General features: G+C 41.7%; 1 protein-coding gene across 3 annotated transcripts; it reads left to right on the forward strand.

Moving 5' to 3' along the window:
• Positions 1–1,572: 1,572 nt before the first annotated feature.
• On the forward strand, positions 1,573–22,417 carry spata1 (spermatogenesis associated 1). 3 transcript variants are annotated; one of them, XM_020455367.2, is made up of 12 exons: positions 1,573–2,632; positions 2,848–2,954; positions 3,202–3,319; positions 3,433–3,486; positions 3,754–4,117; positions 4,336–4,456; positions 4,601–4,658; positions 5,080–5,182; positions 5,277–5,402; positions 20,888–21,066; positions 21,674–21,817; positions 22,077–22,417. In XM_020455367.2, the coding sequence occupies exons 1-12, from the start codon at positions 2,573–2,575 to the stop codon at positions 22,194–22,196; spliced, it is 1,554 nt and encodes a 517-aa protein (XP_020310956.1). In that variant the 5' UTR covers positions 1,573–2,572; the 3' UTR covers positions 22,197–22,417. The 3 variants fall into 3 exon arrangements, with proteins under 3 accessions (XP_020310956.1, XP_020310960.1, XP_020310958.1); XM_020455371.2 differs by having other exon boundaries at positions 1,576–2,632; positions 21,719–21,817; XM_020455369.2 differs by having other exon boundaries at positions 1,581–2,632; positions 3,433–3,462.
• The last annotated feature ends 332 nt before the right edge of the window (positions 22,418–22,749 follow it).

Raw genomic sequence — 22,749 nt, forward strand, 5'->3', positions numbered from 1 at the left:
AGGATGCATGTTTTGGAATGTTTTTATTCTGTTCAGGCTTCCTTCTTTTCACTCTGTCAATTAGGTTAGTATTGTGGAGTAACTACAATGTTGTTGATCCATCCTCAGTTTTCTCCTACCACAGCCATTAAAATCCCTAAGCGGTTTCCTTCCTCTCCGGCAACAGTTAGTAAGGACGCCTGTAAATTGATGCACCATCCAAAGTGTAATTAATAACTTCACCATGCTCAAAGGGATAGTCAATGTTAGCTTTTTGTCTGTTTTTTTAATCTACCAATATGTGCCATTCTTTGCGAGGCATTGTATAACCTCCTTGGTCATTGTGTCACGGCTGGCTGAAGGACTGGACCAAGGTGCAGCATGGTAAGCGTACATTTAAAAATGACGCCGACAAAACGAAGAACAAAAAAAACAACTGTGAAGCTTTGGGCAATGTGCTCTGAACAACTACAAAGTTAACTTCCCACAAAACAGGTGGGGGAAAAGGGTACCTAAGTATGGTTCTCAATCAGAGACAATGATAGACAGCTGTCCCTGATTGAGAACCATACCAGGCCAAGACATAGAAATACAAAACATAGAAAAAAGGACATAGAATGCCCACCCTAGTCACACCCTGGCCTAACCAAAATAGGGAATAAAAAGCCTCTCTATGGTCAGGGCGTGACAGTACCCCCCCCCAAAGGTGCGGACTCCGGCCGCAAAAACCTGACTCAAGGGGAGGGTGGGCCTTCTTACGGCGGCGGCTCGGGTGCGGGACGTGGACCCCGCTCCACCTCAGTCTTGACTCTCGCAGCGGGCCCCGGACTAAAGATCCCCGTAGAGGGCGACACTTGACTGAGGGGAGGGGCTGCGGCTCTGGACTGAGGGGAGGGGCTGCGGCTCTGGACTGAGGGGAAGGGCTGCGGCTCTGGACTGCGGGGAGGGGCTGCGGCTCTGGACAGACGGGAAACTCTGGCAGCTCAGGACAAACGGGCGACTCTGGCAGCTCAGGACAGACGGGCGGCTCTGGCAGCTCAGGACAGACGGGAGACTCTGGCAGCTCAGGACAGACGGGCGACTCTGGCAGCTCAGGACAGATGGGCGACTCTGGCAGCTCAGGACAGAGCTGGCTACGGGGAGCATTCAACCAGGTAAGGTTGGGCTGGCTCGGTGCTCAAGAGCTCCCGTGCGCCTGCACGGTCCGGTCTATCCGGTGCCTCCTCCATGCACCAGCCCTCCGGTGGCAGCCCCCCGCACCAGGCCTCCCTACAGTTGCTCCCGCCTGTACTGCGCTGCTAAAGGCTTCCTCCTCTCCAGCGCTGCCAGAGTCTCCCATCTGTCCTGAGCCGCCAGAGTCTCCCGTATGTCCTGAGCCGCCAGAGTCGCCCGTCTGTCCTGAGCCGCCAGAGTCTCCCATCTGTCCTGAGCTGCCAGTCAGCCAGGAGCTGCCAGAGCCGCCAGTCAGCCAGGAGCCGCCAGTCAGCCAGGAGCCGCCAGAGCCACCAGTCAGCCAGGAGCCGCCAGAGCTGTCAGTCAGCCAGGAGCCAGCAGAGCCGTCAGTCATCCAGGCGATGCCAGAATCGCCCTTCACTCCGGCACTGCCGGAGTCTCCAGTCCATTCGGGACCCATTTCTAGGGTCTTCAGTCCGAGGTCGGCGGCGAGGGTTTTAAGAGGCAACGGAGGCAGACAATGAGGAGGAGAAAAACTGTGGTGAAATGGGGTCCACGTCCCGCGTGGAAGAGGAGGAGGAATGCCGTTACAGACACATTGTGGTTGAATCTGTGTTTTACAATTCACTGCTCGACTCAGGGACCTTACAGATAATTGTATGAGATGAGGTAGTCATTCAAATATAATGACCCTATTACAATCATGCTAAACACTATTATGCCCCACAGAGTGAGTCCATGCAACTTATGTTACTTGTTAAGCAAATTCCTACTCCGGAACTTATTTAGGTGTGCCATAACAAAGGGGTTGAATATGTATTGACTCAAGACATTTCAGCTTTTAATTTTCAATTAATTTAAAAACATGGCATATTATATGTAGGTCAGTGACAAATAATGTATATTTAATATTTTTTTAATCCAGGCTGTAACACAACATTTTGGAAAGTCATGGGGTGTGAATACTTTATGAAAGCATTGTAGTGTTTTAGAATGAAACTCTTAAAAGATGTACCCAAATACACTTCATTATTTACATTTTTTCCAAAATGCTATTCTCAAATGCCACCGCTATTCAACAATGAACCTATTACAATCTCCACCTTATAGCGGGTAATGTTTTAACGTTTATTTGGGGTGTCTTGCATCAGCAGCGGAGCAACAACCGTTTGTGCCATCCATAAAGATATTGCTTCGATTGGCTCTGTTTGACTTCACAAGAGATTGTTACTTAGCAGTCCACTCCTCCACTCCGCACCCTGGACAAGCAAAGCGCAACACATCCACAAGTTTTTATGAGAAGAAAGAAACCAGCCCGTATCCTACTTCTTATTCTGTGAAAATAACAGCATTTATCATGGAAAAACTTGATGCCTTCGTCAAACAGATTATTTCTTAGAATAGGTGAGGCTTGTTGAAAATGGAATCCTCGTGCAAGTCTATTAGATATCCCGATGAGAGACGACTAACAAGTAGAAAGGTATGTAGGCTATACATTGCACCATTATGTCGTGATTTTATTTTTTAAACATTTTATGTACTTAAGACAAAAGATTATCACCATCTGTCTACCGCAATAATCGTTATATCCTCTTTCTTGTTCTTGGTGAACTTTGCTTTTTAGAAAACCAATCCCTGTTAGGGCAAATTGTAAGAAGCTCCAATGCGTATTAATTTCGATTGCTTTCTTGTTAGTTTGTTGAGCTCCATGTGCTGTTTGTACCAAATGAACAGTGGAACTTAAAACTGAATAGAGTGCCGGTTGAAGCCATAAAGAGCTTCATATCTGCTGGATTCATCAGGTGAGATATTTTTTAAATGTTTTCTATTCAGAAGTGGCATATGGTTACTGCAAATAATGAGACCAGTCGACAATCTGTAGGAATATTCATAATAGAAAATATGTACAGAAGAGGTAAAGAAAACTGCAGATTAAACAGTCAACAAGATACTTTGATGGTTGTCCTCTTCACCCATATTTCTTTGATGTGAAAATGTTTTTGAACATAGATAGTGCCTCTTCACTGTAAATTGTTGTTTTCATGCCAGGGTGTATCCTGATATATCTCTCAGAACTCTCAGGAGTGAGCTTGGCATTCTCCTCGGAGCTGAGAGAGATATTGACAAGCTTTCCTTTTTAAAATGTGTGGGCCGAAGCTTGGCATTGGTGAGTATAGCGGGCCTGGTTCAGGGACACAGTTGCTTATCGCTTGTGTTTTATTTGGTAAACTGGCATGAGGTGATTCATTGTGCCATTGCATTTGTATTTTTTTTTAATAGGTAAAAGCCAAACAAGAAAGGGATTTGAAAGTGAAGTATTTTGCCCCTCCATATGTATGCACATTCCACTTTAATGTTAAAATATGTTTTATATTGTGCCTTCAGAAAGTATTCATACCCCTTGACTTATTTGTTATGTTACAACCTGAATTTATACACAATACCCCATAATGGCAAAATGTAGAATAGGTCAAGGGGTATGAATACTTTCTGAAGGCACTGTAGATAGTATAATATTTTTTAAGTGAAAAAAAGAAATCTATTTATAATAAGTTTGTTGCATGCCTTGTCCTAATGTCATGGTCTTCTCCTACTCTCCAGGCCCCTCAGCCAGAGCTGTACCTGTTGCCCAGGGTGGAGAGCGACAACAGTGTCTGTTCACAGTCCCTCACCCCCAACACCCACTCCACAGACCCCCAGATTTACTACACTGCCAGAGTGCAAGGAATGCCAACAGGGACAAAAGAGCCTTTTAAATTCCCTCAGATCCCCCAGGGTCTCCAGCCACAGCCCCCTTCCTCCCCCAGCCCCGATGAGGAGGCGAAGGAAGAGGAGAGCTATTGCTCCACAGAGGAGAACGAGGAGGACCTTCTCTCCTCTCAGCAGTCTGGGTGCGCTGAGGATGACCTCCTCCTGTGGAAGGCCCAAGCCCAGGGGCCACCCCAGTGTGTCATAGAGGCTAAAGGTGAGCTAAAGAAATCTTTTTTTCTTTCTTTTTGGGGCGGGGGGGGGGGAGGGGGGGTGTACCTGAAAAGTGCTCTGAGTCTGGTATGAAATTGTCTGAAAAACTTTGATTTTGGAGTGTACTTTAAACTGACATTTCTGAAAAGCAAGTCAACCTTGTACTTGTTGTAACAGACAGAGATGTTGTTACAACCATTTACTTTCAATTCATTTTGACAGAATCAGTTGTGGGGAAGGTGGCACCTGCTAAGAAGAAACAGCGTTTCAAGAGAAACCGAGCCAGCGATTCGGGGGTTCCAGAGTCACTGGAGAATTCTGTGTTTTCTCCCACCCCACACAGGTAACTCACAGAGGAACACTTTTGCCATAACAGAGAGGAAGAGCTCTACCACCATCAGAGCTATTTAAACCCTGGTTACAGACACCGAATCTAGATGAGTCATATAAAATTAGTAAACCCACATTTTTTTTTCTCTCTTTGGAGGTTTAGGAAATCTAAAGATGCACAGACACTGAAGTATATCAGGAATAAACAAAATGAGGTAAGATATGCTTGCGTGCTGCTTACATACTTACTGAAATGACATTATGCCAAAATCAGTTACAATTACCTTGTTTTTATGTTATGCCAGACTATTGAACATCTGCAAGCCCATTCAATAGTTTTTTTAAAAGGTGTAGTTCCATCAAGTCCTGCACACCAAGAGAGGTTGTTGAGTCAACTCAAGAGTAGTTTTATTGTAAATTACCAGCGCCTTGTAAAATACTGTGTGGCTTTGTTACTGCTTCAAAATTCCACAGCCAGCAGGTGGGTTTGAATTAAAAAGGGGGTCTAAGTCAGGGAAATAGGTCTAGAGAAGCAGCGAGGAGTACTTAAACTATTTTCTTGGCATGCACACCGAAATCAATTTGCTTCAACAAAATGTTTTAATTATGTTTTACCAATAATTTATTTTCATGTAGGTCCCTGAACACCCAGTAACTATGCCTACACAGTACGCCTCTCCACCCCCCGCCCCAACCCTGGGCACTCGTAAAACGGCTGCCTCGGTCTTCCTATCAAGTAGTAAGCAGGCATTTCTGTTATGTCTCAGTCATCCATATTGTTGTTGCTGAAATGTAAGGCGCAAATGACATGGTATGTTTCTTCCTTCCCTCAGGAGATAAACTGATAGAGGAAATTAAGATGGCAAAAGAGGAGAGAAAGCAACTAGAACAGACAAGACAAGAGTTACTGAGAAAAGGAAAAGACTTGCTGGCCCAGAACAGACACCGTCGAAATCAAGGTGGTGTATGTCTGGACTAGTTCTTTTGCACCCTCGTTTCACGATATGACAAAAGCACGCATGACCCCCTTCTAATATATTAGCATCTCATTATGATCCAGATTAAATACCAACTAGCTTGTTTAACTATAAAATAATCTGTGCGACAGGGCACAGCAAAATAAGTTACTGACCTGCCCTACAACATAGACAATACTATTGTGATGCATAATTTGTCATGGTCATAATAATAATAACTAGATTGAAACCTGACATGTAAAGTTGTGAGGCTTGCTAATGCTCTTTGAAAGTATTGTTGTGGTAGTGAAAGTTTAAAAAGTTGTACTTTGAGTGTATTATTTGATACTGGTCAGTAGATTTGGTCAGTAGTTGTCTGGTTGTGTGTCACCAGTGCCATACAACTCTCCTTCCGTGGCCTCCAACTGCTCTTAAACGCAAGTAAAACTAAATGCATGCTATTCAATTGATCACTGCCCGCACCTCCTCGCCTGTCCAGCATCACTACTCTGTGCGGCTCTGACTTAGAATACGTGGACAACTACGTGGACAACTACAAATACCTGGGTGTCTCCAGGTACTCCTCCTTTCAGACTCACATTAAGCATCTCCAATCCAAAATTAAATCTAGAATCGGCTTCCTATATCGCAACAAAGCATCCTTCACTCATGCTGCCAAACATACCCTCGTAAAATTGACCATCCTACCCGAACCTCGACTTCGGTGATGTCATCTATAAAATAGCCTCCAACACTCTACTCAACAAACTGGATGCAGTCTATCCGTTTTGTTACCAAAGCCCCATAGACTACCCACCATTGCGACCTGTACGCTCTCGTTGGTTGGCCCTCGCTTCATACTCGTCGCCAAATCCACTGGCAACAGGTTATCTACAAGTCTCTGCTACGTAAAGCCCCACCTTATCTCAGCTCACTGGTCACCATAGCAGCACCCACTCGTAGCACGCGCTCCAGCAGGTATATCTCACTGGTCACCCCCAAAGCCAATTCCTCCTTTCCTTTGCTGCCCATGACTGGAACGAATTGCAAAAATATCTGAAGCTGGAGACTCACATCTCCCTCACTAGCTTTAAGCACCAGCTGTCAGAGCAGCTTACAGATCACTGCACCTGTACATAGCCCATCTGTAAACAGCCCATCTATCTACCTACCTCATCCCCATACTGGTATTTATTTATTTTGCTCCTTTGCACCCCAGTATCTCTACCTGCACATTAATCTTCTGCTGATCTACCATTCCAGCGTTTAATTGCTATATTGTAATTACTTCGCCACCATGGCCTATTTATTTCCTTAACTTACCTAATTTGCACTCACTGTATATAGACGTTTTGTTTTCTTTTGTTCTACTGTATTATTGACTGTATGTTTTGTTTATTCCATGTGTAACTCTGTGTTGTTGTATGTGTCGAATTGCTACGCTTTATCTTGGCCAGGTCGCAGTTGCAAATGAGAACTTGTTCTCAACTAGCCTACCTGGTTAAATAAATGTTAAATAAATATAAATAAGTAAGCAGTTGTGTGGTTGTGGTCAGTAGTTGTGTGGTTGAGGTCAGTAGTAGTGTGGTTGTGGTCAGTAGTTGTGTAGTTGTGGTCAGAAGGTGTGTGGTTGTGGTCAGAAGTTGTGTGGTTGTGTTCAATAGATATGTCAGTAGTGGTGTGGTTGTGTTCACTAGATGTGTCAGTAGTTGTGTGGTTGTGGTCATAAGGTGTGTGGTTGAGGTCAGTAGTTGTGTAGTTGTGGTCAGAAGGTGTGTGTGGTTGAGGTCAGTAGTTGTGTGGTTGAGGTCAGTAGTTGTGTAGTTGTGGTCAGAAGGTGTGTGTGGTTGAGGTCAGTAGTTGTGTGGTTGTGGTCAGAAGTTGTGTTCAATAGATGTGTCAGTAGTGGTGTGGTTGTGTTCACTAGTTGTGTCAGTAGTTGTGTGGTTGTGGTCAGAAGGTGTGTGGTTGTGGTCAGAAGTTGTGTGGTTATGTTCAATGCATGTGTCAGTAGTGGTGTGGTTGTGTTCACTAGATGTGTCAGTAGTTGTGTGGTTGTGTTCAATATATGTGTCAGTAGTGGTGTGGTTGTGGTCAGGTGTGTGGTTAAGGTCAGTAGTTGTGTGGTTGTGGTCAGAAGTTGTGTGGTTGTGTTCAATAGATCTGTCAGTAGTAGTGTGGTTGTATTCACTAGATGTCTCAGTAGTTGTGTGGTTGTGTTCAATAGATGTGTCAGTAGTGGTATAGTTGTGTTCACTAGATGTGTCAGTAGTTGTGTGGTTGTGGTCAGTAGTTGTGCGGTTGAGGTCAGTAGTAGTGTGGTTGTGGTCAGAAGGTGTGTGGTTGAGGTCAGTAGTTGTGTGGTTGTGGTCAGAAGTTGTGTGGTTGTGTTCAATAGATGTGTGGTTGTGTTCACTAGATGTGTCAGTAGTTGGGTGGTTGTGGTCAGAAGCTGTGTGGTTGAGGTCAGTAGTTGTGTGGTTGTGGTCAGAAGTTGTGTGGTTATGTTCAATAGATGTGTCAGTAGTGGTATAGTTGTGTTCACTAGATGTGTCAGGAGTTGTGTGGTTGTGGTCAGTAGTTGTGCGGTTGAGGTCAGTAGTAGTGTGGTTGTGGTCAGAAGGTGTGTGGTTGAGGTCAGTAGTTGTGTGGTTGTGGTCAGAAGTTGTGTGGTTGTGTTCAATAGATGTGTCAGTAGTGGTGTGGTTGTGTTCACTAGATGTGTCAGTAGTTGTGTGGTTGTGTTCAATTGATGTGTCAGTAGTGGTGTGGTTGTGGTCAGAAGGTGTGTGGCTGAGGTCAGTAGTTATGTGGTTGTGGTCAGAAGTTGTGTGGTTGTGTTCAATAGATGTGTCAGTAGTGGTGTAGTTGTGTTCGCTAGATGTGTCAGTAGTTGTGTGGTTGTGGTCAGAAGGTGTGTCAGTAGTTGTGTGGTTGTGTTCAATAGATGTGTCAGTAGTGTTGTGGTTGTGTTCACTAGATGTGGTCAGCAGTAGTGTGGTTGTTGTGAGAGGTTGTGTGGTTGTTGTTAATAGTGTGGTTGTGTTCAATAGATGTGGTCAAGATTTGTGTGTTTGTGGTCAGCAATCGTGTGGTTGTGATCAGCAGTTTGGTCGTGGTCAATAATTGTGGTAAGCAGTTGTGTGGTTGTGGTCAGACGTTGTGTGGTTGTTGTCACTAGATGTGGTCAGGCGTTGTGTGGCTGTGGTCAGACGATGTGTGGATGTGGTCAGAAGTTGTGTGGCTGTGGTCAGACGTTGTGTGGTTGTTGTTCACTAGATGTGGTCAGAAGATGTGTGGTTGTGTTCAGACGTTGCGTGGTTGTTGGCAGTCACTGTGTGGTTGGTGTCACTACATGTGGTCAGAAGTTGTGCGATTGTGGTCAGACGTTGTGTGGTTGTTGGCAGTAACTGTGTGGTTGTGGTCACTAGATGTGGTCAGAAGTTGTGTGGCTGTGGTCAGAAGTTTGTCAGCAGTTGAGTGGTTGAGATCAGTAGCTGTGTGGTTATGGTCAGAAATCATGTGGTTGTGGTCAACAGTAGTTTGGTTGTGGTCAGTACTAGTGTGGTTGTAGTCAGTAGTAGTGTAGTTGTGGTCAGTACTAATGTGGTTGTAATCAGTACTAGTGTGGTTGTAGTCAGAAGTAGTGTGGTTGTTGCCAGTAGTTGTGTGGTTGTAGTCAGAAGTTGTGTGGTTTTAGTCAGAAGTGTGGTTGTAGTCAGTAGTTGTGTGGTTTTAGTCAGAAGTTGTGTGGTTTTAGTCAGAAGTTGTGTGGTTGTATTGTAGTCAGAAGTTGTGTGGTTGTGTTGTAGTCAGAGGTTGTGTGGTTGTAGTCAGTAGTTGTGTGGTTTTAGTCAGAAGTTGTGTGGTTTTAGTCAGAAGTTGTGTGGTTGTAGTCAGAAGTTGTGTGGTTGTAGTCAGAAGGTGTGTGGTTGTTGCCAGTAGTTGTGTGGTTGTAGTCAGAAGTTGTGTGGTTTTAGTCAGAAGTGTGGTTGTAGTCAGTAGCTCTGTGGTTTTAGTCAGAAGTTGTGTGGTTTTAGTCAGAAGTTGTGTGGTTGTGTTGTAGTCAGAAGTTGTGTGGTTGTGATGTAGTCAGAAGCTGTGTGGTTGTGTTGTAGTCAGAAGTTGTGTGGTTGTGTTGTAGTCAGAAGTTGTGTGGTTGTAGTCAGTAGTTGTGTGTTTGTAGTCAGTAGTTGTGTGGTTTTAGTCAGAAGTTGTGTGGTTGTGTTGTAGTCAGAAGGTGTGTGGTTGTTGCCAGTAGTTGTGTGGTTGTAGTCAGAAGTTGTGTGGTTTTAGTCAGACGTGTGGTTGTAGTCAGTAGCTCTGTGGTTTTAGTCAGAAGTGGTGTGGTTTTAGTCAGAAGTTGTGTGGTTGTGTTGTAGTCAGAAGTTGTGTGGTTGTAGTCAGTAGTTGTTTGGTTTTAGTCAGAAGTTGTGTGGTTTTAGTCAGAAGTTGTGTGGTTGTAGTCAGAAGTTGTGTGGTTGTAGTCAGAAGTTGTGTGGTTGTAGTCAGAAGTTGTGTGGTTGTAGTCAGAAGTTGTGTGGTTTTAGTCAGAAGTTGTTTGGTTGTAGTCAGAAGTTGTGTGGTTGTAGTCAGAAGTTGTGTGTTTGTATTCTATTCTCTTCTTCTAGACTACATTTTCTTCATATCATTCTTTAGACCGGTCTAAAATAAATAACCAAATTATTGTGATGGTGTAGGCTCTATTACATGGATTTATTAGACTTATTAAAATGTAGATGTTCCAAAGGTCTGCATAAGTGGCTTGTAGGCTATGCAAGGAAGCCAGGAGATGCTAAATGTGTTTGTTAATGGTCAATTACCATGAGACCGGCAGCTATTTGCTTGACAATCACCATCTGAAAAAAAGATAATTACCGCCACAGCCCTAGTTGTGGTCAGTAATTGTGGTCACTTCCTTCACCCTTGTCATAATTTTTGCCCTCTATGTTTGAGTATCCCATAGCAATGGCTCCGTTTAGGCTGCTCATTGATGACCCAGAGACCTATTAGTAGACGTGAACTGGCAACTTTTTGTCACTCTAAACTCTGACAAACAGCTGTAACTTTTTATTGTGTAGAAGATATTCCTAATCCACTCTATCTAGTTAGAGGGGTACAGCCCGGCCTTCTCTATATGGACAGGCAAACTAGCCAGTTAAGTAATTTAGAGCACTTAGCATGATCCGGGAAAAGGAGGACAAAGCTAGTAAGCATTAGAAATCTTCTCTTTATCATTCCAGGTCGTCCAGACCGGGAAAGTATTCTTAATCCTAATGCCAACTCTTTGGTCTGAAACAAATTGACAAATCATGGGAATTTGAAGAGCTAAGAAGACATTCATTCCAGTGAGTAAAGGATTCCTAGGCAACAGTAGCCTTGACAACACTGTTGCCTTTTAGTTAAAGTGTGAGAAACATGCTAAAATACAGTAAAGTTGTGCTTTAATATGAACTAAATACTGCACTCTGACCCACAAAACGCCCTTTGCTAGATTGATGATAGTGTTTTCGACCAACACGGAAAGTAAACTTTAAAACGTTACGTACTTTTATTGCAATTTGCAGCAATTGTTGGTAAATAATTAATCTGCTAGCTTCTGACATGGTTTACTGCAGCTAGAAAGAGAGCAGTTAATGGGTTAGTAAAGCAGCTCTATCTAGAGATTGGTAGATGCTAATTCGTTTTCAGTTTTGACAAGCAGAGAAGTAGGGGAAGATTTCATACCTTGGAATATTTAAAAAAAAATCTGTTTTCTTTAGTGATCAAAACAGCAGTTGTTTACAAAGTTACAGAAAGTGTAGATTATTTTTGTTCAAACGCCAGATTTGAATAGCAGAGAAGTAGACAAAGGTGTAAACGCTCTAACTTTTTGTCTAAATTTTTGCAAAGTAGCTGATTTATGTTACTGAATTTACAGAGAATGGCAGTTGGAAAGGATGATGTTACAATGGGGAGCCTAAAAATCTTGAGGATATCCCATACAAGTGGACAGAGGACAAAACTGACAAAATGTAAAATATTTTTTTTAAAGTAGAAAGGGTATTAAAAAGTTATATCCAAGCAACTCGAGTGAGACCATTGTGTGGTTGTGGTATGTAATTGTATGGTTGTGGTCACTAGATGTGGTAAGCAGTTGTGTGGTTGCAGTCAGAAGTTGTGTGGTTGGGTTCACTAGATTGTGGGATATAATTGTGTGGTTGAGGATACTGGATGTGGTCAGAAGTTATGGGGTTGTGGTCAAAAGGTGTGGGGTTGTGGTCAAAAGTTGTGGTCACTCTTCTCATAATTTTGGCCCTCAGTGTCAGTGAGTATCCTAGCAATGGTTCCGTTTTGGAATCTCAATAATGACACAGAGATTGGCGATGGGTTACTAAAATTGCTCTATCTAGAGATTGGTACACACGATTTATAAACTGTTCTTGGATTGGACAAGCAGAAAAGTAGGGGAAGATTTGGGTTAGTGGTCAAAACGGTGGTTGTTTGGAAAATAATGAATCTGCTAGTTTATGACATGATTTACAGCAGCTAGAAAGAGACCGGCTATGTGTTACTAAAACGGCTCTAGTTACACGATTTCGAATCCAAATGCAGATTTGACAAGCAGAGAATTAGATAACATGTTTATGTACCTTGTTGCGTTACTGATCCAAATGGCAGTTGTTTGGGAAAAGTTGGAAGAACACATGGTAATGGAGTTCCAAAAACAGCTATACTGTAAGTTCCATAGTGAATATTTTGATTCCGCAAACAGATATGAATAGCAGATTAGTAGACGAAAATAGACAAAAGTTAGTGTTCCTAAATTGTTGCAAAGTGGAATTATTAGCTAATTTGGGTCAAAAGTTAACTGATTTCACATACAGAGAATGGCAGTTGGAAGGGATGTCACAATGGGGGAGCCTTAGAATCTTGAGAAATCCAATGAAAGAGGATGGAGGAGAAAAAGAGGACAAGAAAGTGAATAATGTAAAAAGTATAACAGATATCAAAAAGTTGTATACAAAAAAAAAATCGAGACACCTCAAATTTGTATTATTGTTATTTATTATTCAAATTGTGAAATCATTTTAAATTCCCATCGATAGTCAGTTGATTTGGTCAGAATTTGTGGTCAGTAGTATTAGTCAATAGTGGTTCAATAGTTATGGTCTGTAATTGTGTTGTTGTGGTTATAAGTTGTGAGAATATGGTCAGTAGATACTGTAGATGTTTGGTCAGAAGTTGTGTGGCTGTGCTCGATAGTTGTGTGGTTGTGGTCAAAAGTTGTGTGGTTGTGGTCACTAGATGTGGTAAGCAGTTGTGTGGTTGTGGTCAAAAGCTTTGTGGTTGTGGTCACTAGAGGTGGTAAGCAGTTGTGTGGTTAAGGTCATTAATTTAGCTGTTTAGGTCAGGAGTTGTGTGGTTGTGGTCACTAGATGTGGTCAGAAGTAGTGCGGTTGAGGTCAGAATTTGGGGTCAGTAGTTATGTGGTTCAGTAGTTGTGGTGGTGATTCAAATTGTGAAATCATATTTAATTCAAATCAAATCAAATAAATTTTTATTTTTCACATACACATGGTTAGCAGATGTTAATGCGAGTGTAGCGAAATGCTTGTGCTTCTAGTTCCGACAAGTAATAACCAACAAGTAATCTAACTAACAATTCCAAAACTACTGTCTTATACCCAGTGTAAGGGGATAAAGAATATGTAACTAAAGATATATGAATGATACAGAGCAGCATAGGCAAGATCATCGCCCTATGGACCTCCCGGTCACAGCCGGTTATGACAGAGCCTGGGCGCGAACCCAGAGTCTCTGATGGCACAGCTGGCGCTGCAGTACAGCGCCCTTAGCCACTGCGCCACCCGGGAGGCTATTCATCAGTAGATTTGGTCAGTACTTATGTGGTTCAATGGTTGTGGTCGGTAGTTGTCTGGTTATGTACAGAAGTTTGGTTGTAGTCAAAAGTTGTGTGGTTGTGGTCAAAAGTTGTGTGGTTGTTTTCACTAGATGTGATAAGCAGTTGTGTGGTTGTGGTCAGTAGTTGAGTGGTTGTAGTCAAGAGTTGTGTGGATATGGTCAGAAGTTGTGTGGTTGTAGTATGTCATTTTTAGAGGTCGACCGATTATGATTTTTCAACGCTGATACCGACACTGATTATTGGAGGACCAAAAAAAGCCGATACCGATTAATCAGACGATTTTTATTTATTTATTTGTAATAATGACAATTACAACAATACTGAATGAACACTTATTTTATCTTAATATAATACAACAATAAAAATCAATTTAGCCTTAAATAATGAAACATGTTCAATTTGGTTTAAATAATGCAAAAACAAAGTGTTGGAGAAGAAAGTAAAAGTGCAATATGTGCCATGTAAAAAAGCTAACATTTAAGTTCCTTGCTCAGAACATGAGAATATATGAAAGCTGGTGGTTCTTTTTAACATGATACTTCAATATTCCAAGGTAAGAGGTTTTAGGTTGTAGTTAATATAGTATTTATAGGACTAATTCTCTCTATACCATTTGTATTCCACATACCTTTGACTATTGGATGCTCTTATAGGTACTTTAGTATTGCCAGTGTAACAGTATAGCTTCCGTCCCTCTCCTCGCTCCTACCTGGGCTTGAACGAGGAACACATCGACAACAGCCACCCTCGAAACAGCGTTAGCCATGCAGAGCAAGGGGAACAACTACTCCAAGTCTCAGAGTGAGTGACGTTTGAAACGCTATTAGCGCGCACCCTGCTAACTAGCTAGCCATTTCACATCGATTACACCAGCCTAATCTCGGGAGTTGATAGGCTTGAAGTCATAAACAGCGCAATGCTCGAAGCACAGTGAAGAGCTGCTGGCAAAACGCACAAAAGTGCTGTTTGAATGAGTGCTTACGAGCCTGCTGCTGCCTAGCATCGCTCAGTCAGACTGCTTTATCAAATATCAAATCATAGGCTTAATTATAACATAATAACACACAGAAATACGAGCCTTTGGTCAGTAATATGGTTGAATCCTGAAAGTATCATTTCGAAAACAAAACGTTTATTGTGCAATGAACACAAGAGAAGTGACACAATTTCACCTGGTTAATATTGCCTGCTAACCTGGATTTCTTTTAGCTAAATATGCAGGTTTAAAAATATATACTTCTGTGTATTGATTTTAAGAAGGCATTGATGTTTATGGTTAGGTACACGTTGGAGCAACTAAGGTCCTTTTTCCGTGAATGTGCACCGCATCGATTATATGCAACTCAGGACACACTAGATAAACTAGTAATATCATCAACCATGTGTAGTTAACTAGTGATTATGATTGATTGATTGATTGTTTGTTTGTTTGTTTTTCATAAGATAAGTTTAATGCTAGCTAGCAACTTACCTTGGCTTCTTACTGCATTCGCGTAACAGGCAGGCTCCTTGTGAGGCAGGTGGTTAGAGCGTTGGACTAGTTAACCGTAAGGTTGCAAGATTGAATCCCCGAGCTGACAAGGTAAAAATCTGTCGTTCTGCCTCTGAACAAGGCAATTAACCCAACGTTCCTAGGCCGTCATTGAAAATAAGAATGTGTTCTTAACTGACTTGCCTAGTTAAATAAAGGTGTAAAATATATTTTTTTACATTTTAAATTGGCCAAATCGGTGCCCAAAAATGTAGATTCCGATTGTTATGAAAACTTGAAATCGGCCCTAATTAATCGGCCATTCCGATTAATCAGTCGACCTCTAGTAATTTGTGGTTGTGGTGACTAGATGTGGTCGGAAGTTGTGTGATTGTGGTCAAAGGTTGTGGTCAATATATGTGGTCTAAAGTTGTGATGTTGTAGTCAATATATGTGGGCAGAAGTTCGGTTCAGTAGTTATGTGCTTCAGTAGTTGTGTGGTTGTGGTCAATAGTTGTGGTTACTAGGTGTGGTAAGCAGTTGTTTGGTTGTGGTCAGAAGTTGTGGTCAGCAGTCATGTGGTTGTGGTCAAAAGTTGCGTGGATATGGTCAGTAGTTAAATGTGTGATCAGAAGTTGTGTGGTCACGGTATGTAATTGTGTGGTTGTGGTTAATAGATGTGGTGAGAAGTTGTGTGGTTGAGGTCAGAAGTTTGGGTCAGTAGTTGTGTGGTTACTAGATGTGGTAAGCACTACTGTGGTTGTGTTCAGAAGTTATATGGTTGTCAGTAATTGTGTGGTTGTGGTCTGAAGTTGTGTGGTTGTGGTCATTAGATGTGGTCAGAAGTTGTGGTAAGCACTTGTGTGGATATGTTCTAAAGTTCTGTGGTTGTGGTCACTAGATGTGGTAAGTAGTTATGTGGTTGCAGTCAGAAGTTATGTGGTTGACGTCAGGAGCCGTGTGGTTGTGTTCACTAGATTTCAGAATTTGTGATGTTGAGGTCAATAGTTGTGTGGTTGTGGTTAGAAGTTGTGTGGTTGTTCAAAAGTTGTGTGGATATTGTCAGTAGTTAAATGTGTGATCAGAAGTTGTGTGGTCAGAAGTTGTATGGTTGTGATCACTAGATGTGGTCAGAAGTTGTGTGGTTGTGGTAAGCAGTTGTGTGATTGTGGTCACTAGATATGGTCTGAAGTTGTGTGGTTGTGGTCTCTAGATGTGGTTGCAGTCAAAAGTTGTGTGGTTGTGGTTATAAGTTGTGTGGTTGTGGTCACTAGATATGGTAAGCAGTTGTGTTTTTGCGGTAAATCGTTGTGTGGTTGTGGTCACTTGTTTTGGTAAATAGTTGTGTTCAGTAGTTGTGTGGTTGTGGTCTGTAGTTGTGTGGTTCAATTGTATTATGGTCAATAATTGTGGTCACTTGTCTCCTCATAATTTTGGTCCTCTGTGTCTGAGTATCCTAGCAACATTTCTGTTTTGCAATCTCAAAGATGACAGAGCTGTGGCTAGAAGATAGCGGGCGATGGGTTACTAAAACGGCTTTACCTAGAGATTGGTACATACGATTTCGCATGTACCAATTTCTAACACGCTTTCGGGTTTGACAAGCAGAGAAGTAGGGGAAGATTTCATTACCTTTGAAAATGTTTCTCTGACTTGATGAGTTAGTGGTCAAAATGGCAGTTTGGGAGAAGTTGGAAGAGCACATGGTAAAATGGAGTTACTAAAATGGCAAAGTGGAATAATTAGCTGATTTCTGTCAAAAGTTGCATGATTTCATTTACAAAGAATGGCACATTGGGGAGCAGTAGAATCTTGAGAAATTACATGATAGTGGATTTGGGAAAAGAAAACTGACAAAAAATTTAATAACTTTAAAAGTATAACATATCAAAAAGTTTCTAAATTTTTAGCTTAAACGGTGTAGCAGTAACGTGCGGAAGAATAATAATAACTAGATGGTAACTTTACAAGTAAAGTTGTGGGGCTTGCTAAAGCTCTAAATGTTTGAGGTTGTGAATTTTTTTTTTCAAGAAGTTGTACATTAATTATATTATTCAAATATTTTTTTATTTCCATAATCAGTAGATTTGGGCAAAAGTTGTGGTCAGTAGTTATGTGGTTGAGTCGTGGTCAGTTGTTGGTGTGGTTGTGGTGAGTTGTTTTGGTCAATATGTGGCCAATATTTGTGTGGTTGTGGTCAGTAATTGTGATCACACTTCACTCTCCTCATCATTTTTGCCCTCTCTGTGTCTGAGTATCCTAGCAAAAGCTCAGTTTTGGAATCTCAATAACACAGAGAGCTGTGGCTAGAAAGAGACAGGCGATGGGATTTGACAAGTAGAGAAATAGAGGAATATTTAATACCTTTGAATATTTTTTGAAGTTACTTAACCTGCTGTAACTTTCTCAGAATAGTATTTTTTGTCCTAATGCCATATTTGAGCAGCAGAGAAGTAGATGAAGACGGGAACACTTTAACTTTGTCTAAGTTGTTGCAAAGTGGAATAATTAGCTGATTTGAGTCAAAAGCTGCATGAGTTCACTTCGAGAATGGCCGTTGGAAGTGATTATGTCACAATGGGGAGCTTTAGAATCTTGAGGAAATGCCATGAAAGCGGATGGGGGGGACGACAAAAAAGTTAGACCGTTACACACGTTTTGAACTTGGAATGGCATTTCTATCTTAAACGGTGTAAAAGGCGTAGCATGCATAAGAATAAGAAGTAGTATGTTGAATACCTAAGACGGGGCTCTTGCGGCGCAAGCCTCACAATAAGGAGCATGTCGAATATCTAAGGTGGGGCTTTTACTGTGCAAGGCCAAAAATTATTCTAGTTCCTAAATTGACCTACAAATGCATACACCATATGCATTGTGACAGCATGGTATACCAGGGATACCGGACACCACAAAACACAAAAAAAGGGAAAATAAACTACAAAGAAATAAAAAAACAGTGGAACATTTACGACTGGCTTCTTTTGAGCATAAAATGTAATCGCCGCAAAATTGTAGATTATACACTGAGTGGCATAACATTATGAGCCTTATTATACTGAAAAAATATATAAACGCAACATGTAAAGTGTTGGTCCCATTTTTCATGAGCTGAAATACAAGATCCCAGCACAAAAAGCTAATTTCTCTCATTTTGTACACAAATTTGTTTACATCGCTGTTAGTGAGCATTTATCCTTTGCCAAGATAATCTAGCCACCTGGCAGGTGTGGCATATCAAGAAGCTGATTAAATAATTACACAGGTGGCACCTTGTGCTGGGGACAATAAAAGACCACTCTAAAATGTGCAGTTTTAGCACACAATGCCACAGATGTCTCAAGTTGAGGGAGCGTGCAATTGGCATGCTGAGTGCAGGAATGTCCAGCAAAACTGTTGCCAGAGAATTTCATGTTAATTTCTCTACCATAAGCCACCTACCTACGTTGTTTTAGAGAATTTGGCAGTACGTCCAACCGGCCTCACAACCACAAACCACGCCAGCCCAGGACCTCCACATCCGGCTTCTTCAGCGGCGGGATGGTCTGAGACATGCCACCCAGACAGCTGATGAAACTGTGGGTTCACACAACTGAAGAATTTCTGCACAAACTGTCAGAAACCATCTCAGGGAAGCTCATCTGCATACTAATTGTCTTCACCAGTGGTGGTCAGTGCAGTTTAACATGAGGGAGGATTATCTTTTTTTTTTATGAACATGGCTTTATTTCTATTACAGCATATTGGATGACTGTCATTCATATTCCATTCACCCAGCTCAATGTATAAATATAGGTTTAGGCTACTACATGATACTCTAATTTCCCTGTACCCATCATGAGGTTGCTACAATCTAGCCTATGAATGAAAGTTTACAACGTAGGTGCGCAGGTTGAGAGAATTGAGTAGTCAAGGTGACAGACAGGGACATATTCAATGCCACCTTGCACACTTCTGCCTGCATCTAGCTGATCTAGGGTGTAATCATTAGTCCAACAGTTGCAAAATAGTTTCTATTGGACAAATTCAGGTATGTTTATCGCCATTTCATTCCGTTTAAGAAATGTTTTTCAACAGAATCGGCACAATGAATACATCCCTGATTAGATGCAAACACAGTTCACTTTCATAGCAGCCACATACAAACAGCTCGTTGTCTATCTACTATGCACTCTCCTCCTCTCACCTTTTCCCTTCGCATGTGGACTTCAGTACACAACACATCAGCTGTCTGTGACCAGGTGAAAAAACCTTTCCAAGCCAAACTTTCATGTCATGACCGCTAACCACTACACACAGTCCCTACATTGTTGTCATGTCATAGTCAACATAGCTACAAGAATTAACGCATTAGTAAACCTGCTACAAACATGCTGTACAGTGTAGTCAGCAGCAAGCAGTTTAGTAGTTACACCCACAGGCGGCAATAAATTAATAAAACCAAAAGCTTACCTTGACTTGGAAGACTTCCAGTGTTGGACAGCCAGCTAGCTAACATATCATCCCTCTCTGTTTGAGCCGGGTGTTTGAGTAGGCTAATCTAGCTAGCTGCATTCGATGCTAGCTAAGCAAGTAAAAGTGAAAAAAATAAATACTACGAAATCTCTCTAGAAATGTATTTGTTCAAAACTGTTCAACTATTGTCTTTTTGAGTCAACTACTCACCACATGTTATGCACTGCAGTGCTAGAAAGCTGTAGCTTATGCTTTCAGTACTATATTCATTCTCTGATCCTTTGAATGGGTGTCAGTTCATGCTGCAAGAGCTCTGATAGGTTGGAGAATGTCCTCCGGAAGTGGTCATAATTACTCTGTAAGTCTTTGGAAGAGGGTGAGAACCATGAGCCTCCTAGGTTTTGTATTGAAGTCAATGTACTCAGAGGACAGAAGCTAGCTGTCCTCCGGCTCACTACATAGTGCTGCTGAGGCTACTGTAGAACTTAATTGCAAAACAGTGTTTTTTAATCAATTAGTTGGTGACATGAATATATTTAGTGTAGTTTTAGCTAAAACATTAAACTTTAATGTTTCACTTTACATTTTTCTGAAATTCCCTGAGAATGGTCCTTCCCTGAAGCGCTTCAACTGGTCTTGACCTGACTGCAATTCAGCGTCGTAACTGACTTGTGGACAAATGCTCACCTTAGCTGGCCACTTGCACGCTGGAGAAGTGTGCTCTTTACCGATGAATCCCGGTTTCAACTGTAGTGGGCAGATGTCAGACAGCGTGTATGGCGTCATGTGCGTGAGCGGTTTGCTCTTGTCAATGTTGTGAACAGAGTGGCCCATGGTGGTACTGGGGTTATGTTATGGGTAGGCATAAACTACGGACAACAAACACAATTGCATTTTATCAATGGCAATTTGAATGCAGAGAGATATCGTGACGAGATCCTGAGGCCCATTGTCGTGCCATTCATCCACTGTCATCATAATGCACAGCCCCATGTCGCAATGATCTGTACACAATTCCTGGAAGCTGAAAATGTCCATGTTCTTCCATGGCCTGTATACTCCCCAGACATGTCACCAATTGAGCATGTTCGGGATGCTCTGGATCGACATGTACGACAGCATGTTCCAGTTCCTGCCAATATCCAGGAGTGGGACAACATTCCACAGACCACAATCAACATCCTGATCAACTCCATGTGAAGAAGATGTCGTGCTGCATGAGGCAAATGGTGGTCACACCAGATACTGACTGGTTTTCTGATCCACGTCCCCCCCCCCCAAAGTATCTGTGACCAACAGATGCATATCTGTATTCCCAGTCATGTGAAATCCATAGATTAGGGCCTAATACATTTCAATTGATTTCCTTACATGAACTGTAACTCAGTAAAATCTTTGAAATTGTTGCATGTCGCGTTTATATTTTTGTTTAGTGTAGAAAACAAACGTCTCATACATGCTTATAACAACGTATAAAGCAGTATAGCTACAGCTTTTAAGAGTTACAGAAAAAACAAATAAATCATGTTTTCCTTCCTCAATTTAATATCCTTCATCTTGTTTTTTCAAAACTCTTTCTGGAAATAAATGGGTTCAGAACTGACACTGCAGCAAAAGCAAGTCAATTTTGCCCTGAGAGCTTTTGTTGTTGTTTTCCAGCTCGTGATAGTTGGAAGAGGAGTTATTTTGATACCAAGAAGGCCACAGCCCCTTTGGAGGTCACACTGAGAAGTCTTCGTCAAGAGCTGGAGATATTCTACAATAACATCCTACACCAGCTAAAGGCGAGGGATGGAGGAGGAAAGCCCAGATGGCGGGCAAGATTGTCGAGCACCAAAGTAACAATCAGTCCTTAAACTGAAGTGTGCTCCCCTCCCCAAACATTGGCTAGATAGTTGCCACCACATTTATTTAATGATTTTTTTTGCTTTTAAATCTGTGAAGGAAGTGAACACGCAGATTATTGGGATGCAAAGATGATTCAGGTTTTATGGTTCAGTAAGGCCATAGCAACAATGTCAGTTTGACTGTGCCCTTATTATTAACATACACTAGAGGGAATCAGTTCATATTGTGATCAATACAGACCATGCCATTATTATAGACAGTGGTGTAAAGTACTTAAGTAAAAATACTTTGACGTACTACTTAAGTAGTGTTTGTGTGGATCTGTACTCTACTATTTATATTTGGGACAACTTTCACTGTACTACATTCCTAAATTAAAGAATGTGCTTTTTACTCGATACATTTTGCTCGACACCCAAGTACTCGTTACATTTTGAATGCTTAGCAAGACAGGAAAATGGTCCAATTCAAGCACTTATCAAATGAACATCCCTGGTCATCTCTACTGCCTCTGATCTGGTGGACTCACTAAACACAAATGCTTTGTTTGTAAATTATGTCAGAATGTTTTTTTTTACATTTACATTTTCTATTAAGGAATCTTCAAGTATGACAATTGGGTACTCTTCCCACCATGTTCAGAATGAGCTCATTATCCAGATAATGACAGAGAGCCATGAGATTGACAACCTAAGGAGGAAGGTGGATGATGCCAAGATGAGGCTCGTCACAGAGATCAAGGTATTAAAATCTTAATTGCAATTTGACTCCCTCATAACTCTACAAATGTAAATATAATTCTCTATTTTTCCATCCCTGTTTACCTCATTGGGAAAAACTACAGTATGCTAAGGGCTCAGTTGAAAAATATTTCATATGAGAAGCAGACATTTCAGTTATCAACTTTTACATGGGACTTGGGCAGGAGGTGGAGAGATTTGCTGGACAGACAGTGCTCAATATTTTTCATTGATGTACTTCCTTATTTATTTCCTCCTAGCTCGGGAAGCAGGCTGCCACAGAGCTGAGAGCCTTGAAGGCTGAGCTGGCCCAGAAGAATACCCAGACATTTCTCTCTGGCTCCATGGGCTTTGGAGCAGGAGCAAGGGACAGACCATAGGCTCAAAGCATCCCTAACTGAGCCACTTCTACCAGTACCACCGTGGCCTTATTCCAGAAGACAATGTTTGCTTTTCGCTTATTCCAAATTATATATTTTTAGAAAAGGTCACATTTAAATTATGTCTATTTGCAATGCATATCAAGTGAAAGCCATGACTTCACAGTTTACCAAACAACAATTGTTCGTATTAAACTGTCGTGTCCCTGTTGCAGCAAGAACACTCTCATTTACCCGTGTTGATACTACCATCTTAAAATCTTAAGTATGAAAACAAATATTTGTACAGTATCAAAGCAACAGTATCTGCCATGACTAAGAGATTTCGTAACTGTTTCATGATGGAATTTTCTTCAAAGTCACAGCGGTTTAGGATTGACTTTCTGAAGCGTAAACATTTACATCATATTTTAATCTTAGCAGCTCTTATTGAAAGTGACTGCATTCACCTAAAGTAGGTAAAACAACCACATATCCCAATCATTGCAAGCAAAACAACGATCTGTAGGGCGACAGGGTAGCCTAGTGGTTAGAGCGTTGGACTAGTAACCGG

Source organism: Oncorhynchus kisutch, linkage group LG21 (assembly GCF_002021735.2).
Source record: "Oncorhynchus kisutch isolate 150728-3 linkage group LG21, Okis_V2, whole genome shotgun sequence".
Lineage (NCBI taxonomy): Eukaryota > Metazoa > Chordata > Actinopteri > Salmoniformes > Salmonidae > Oncorhynchus > Oncorhynchus kisutch.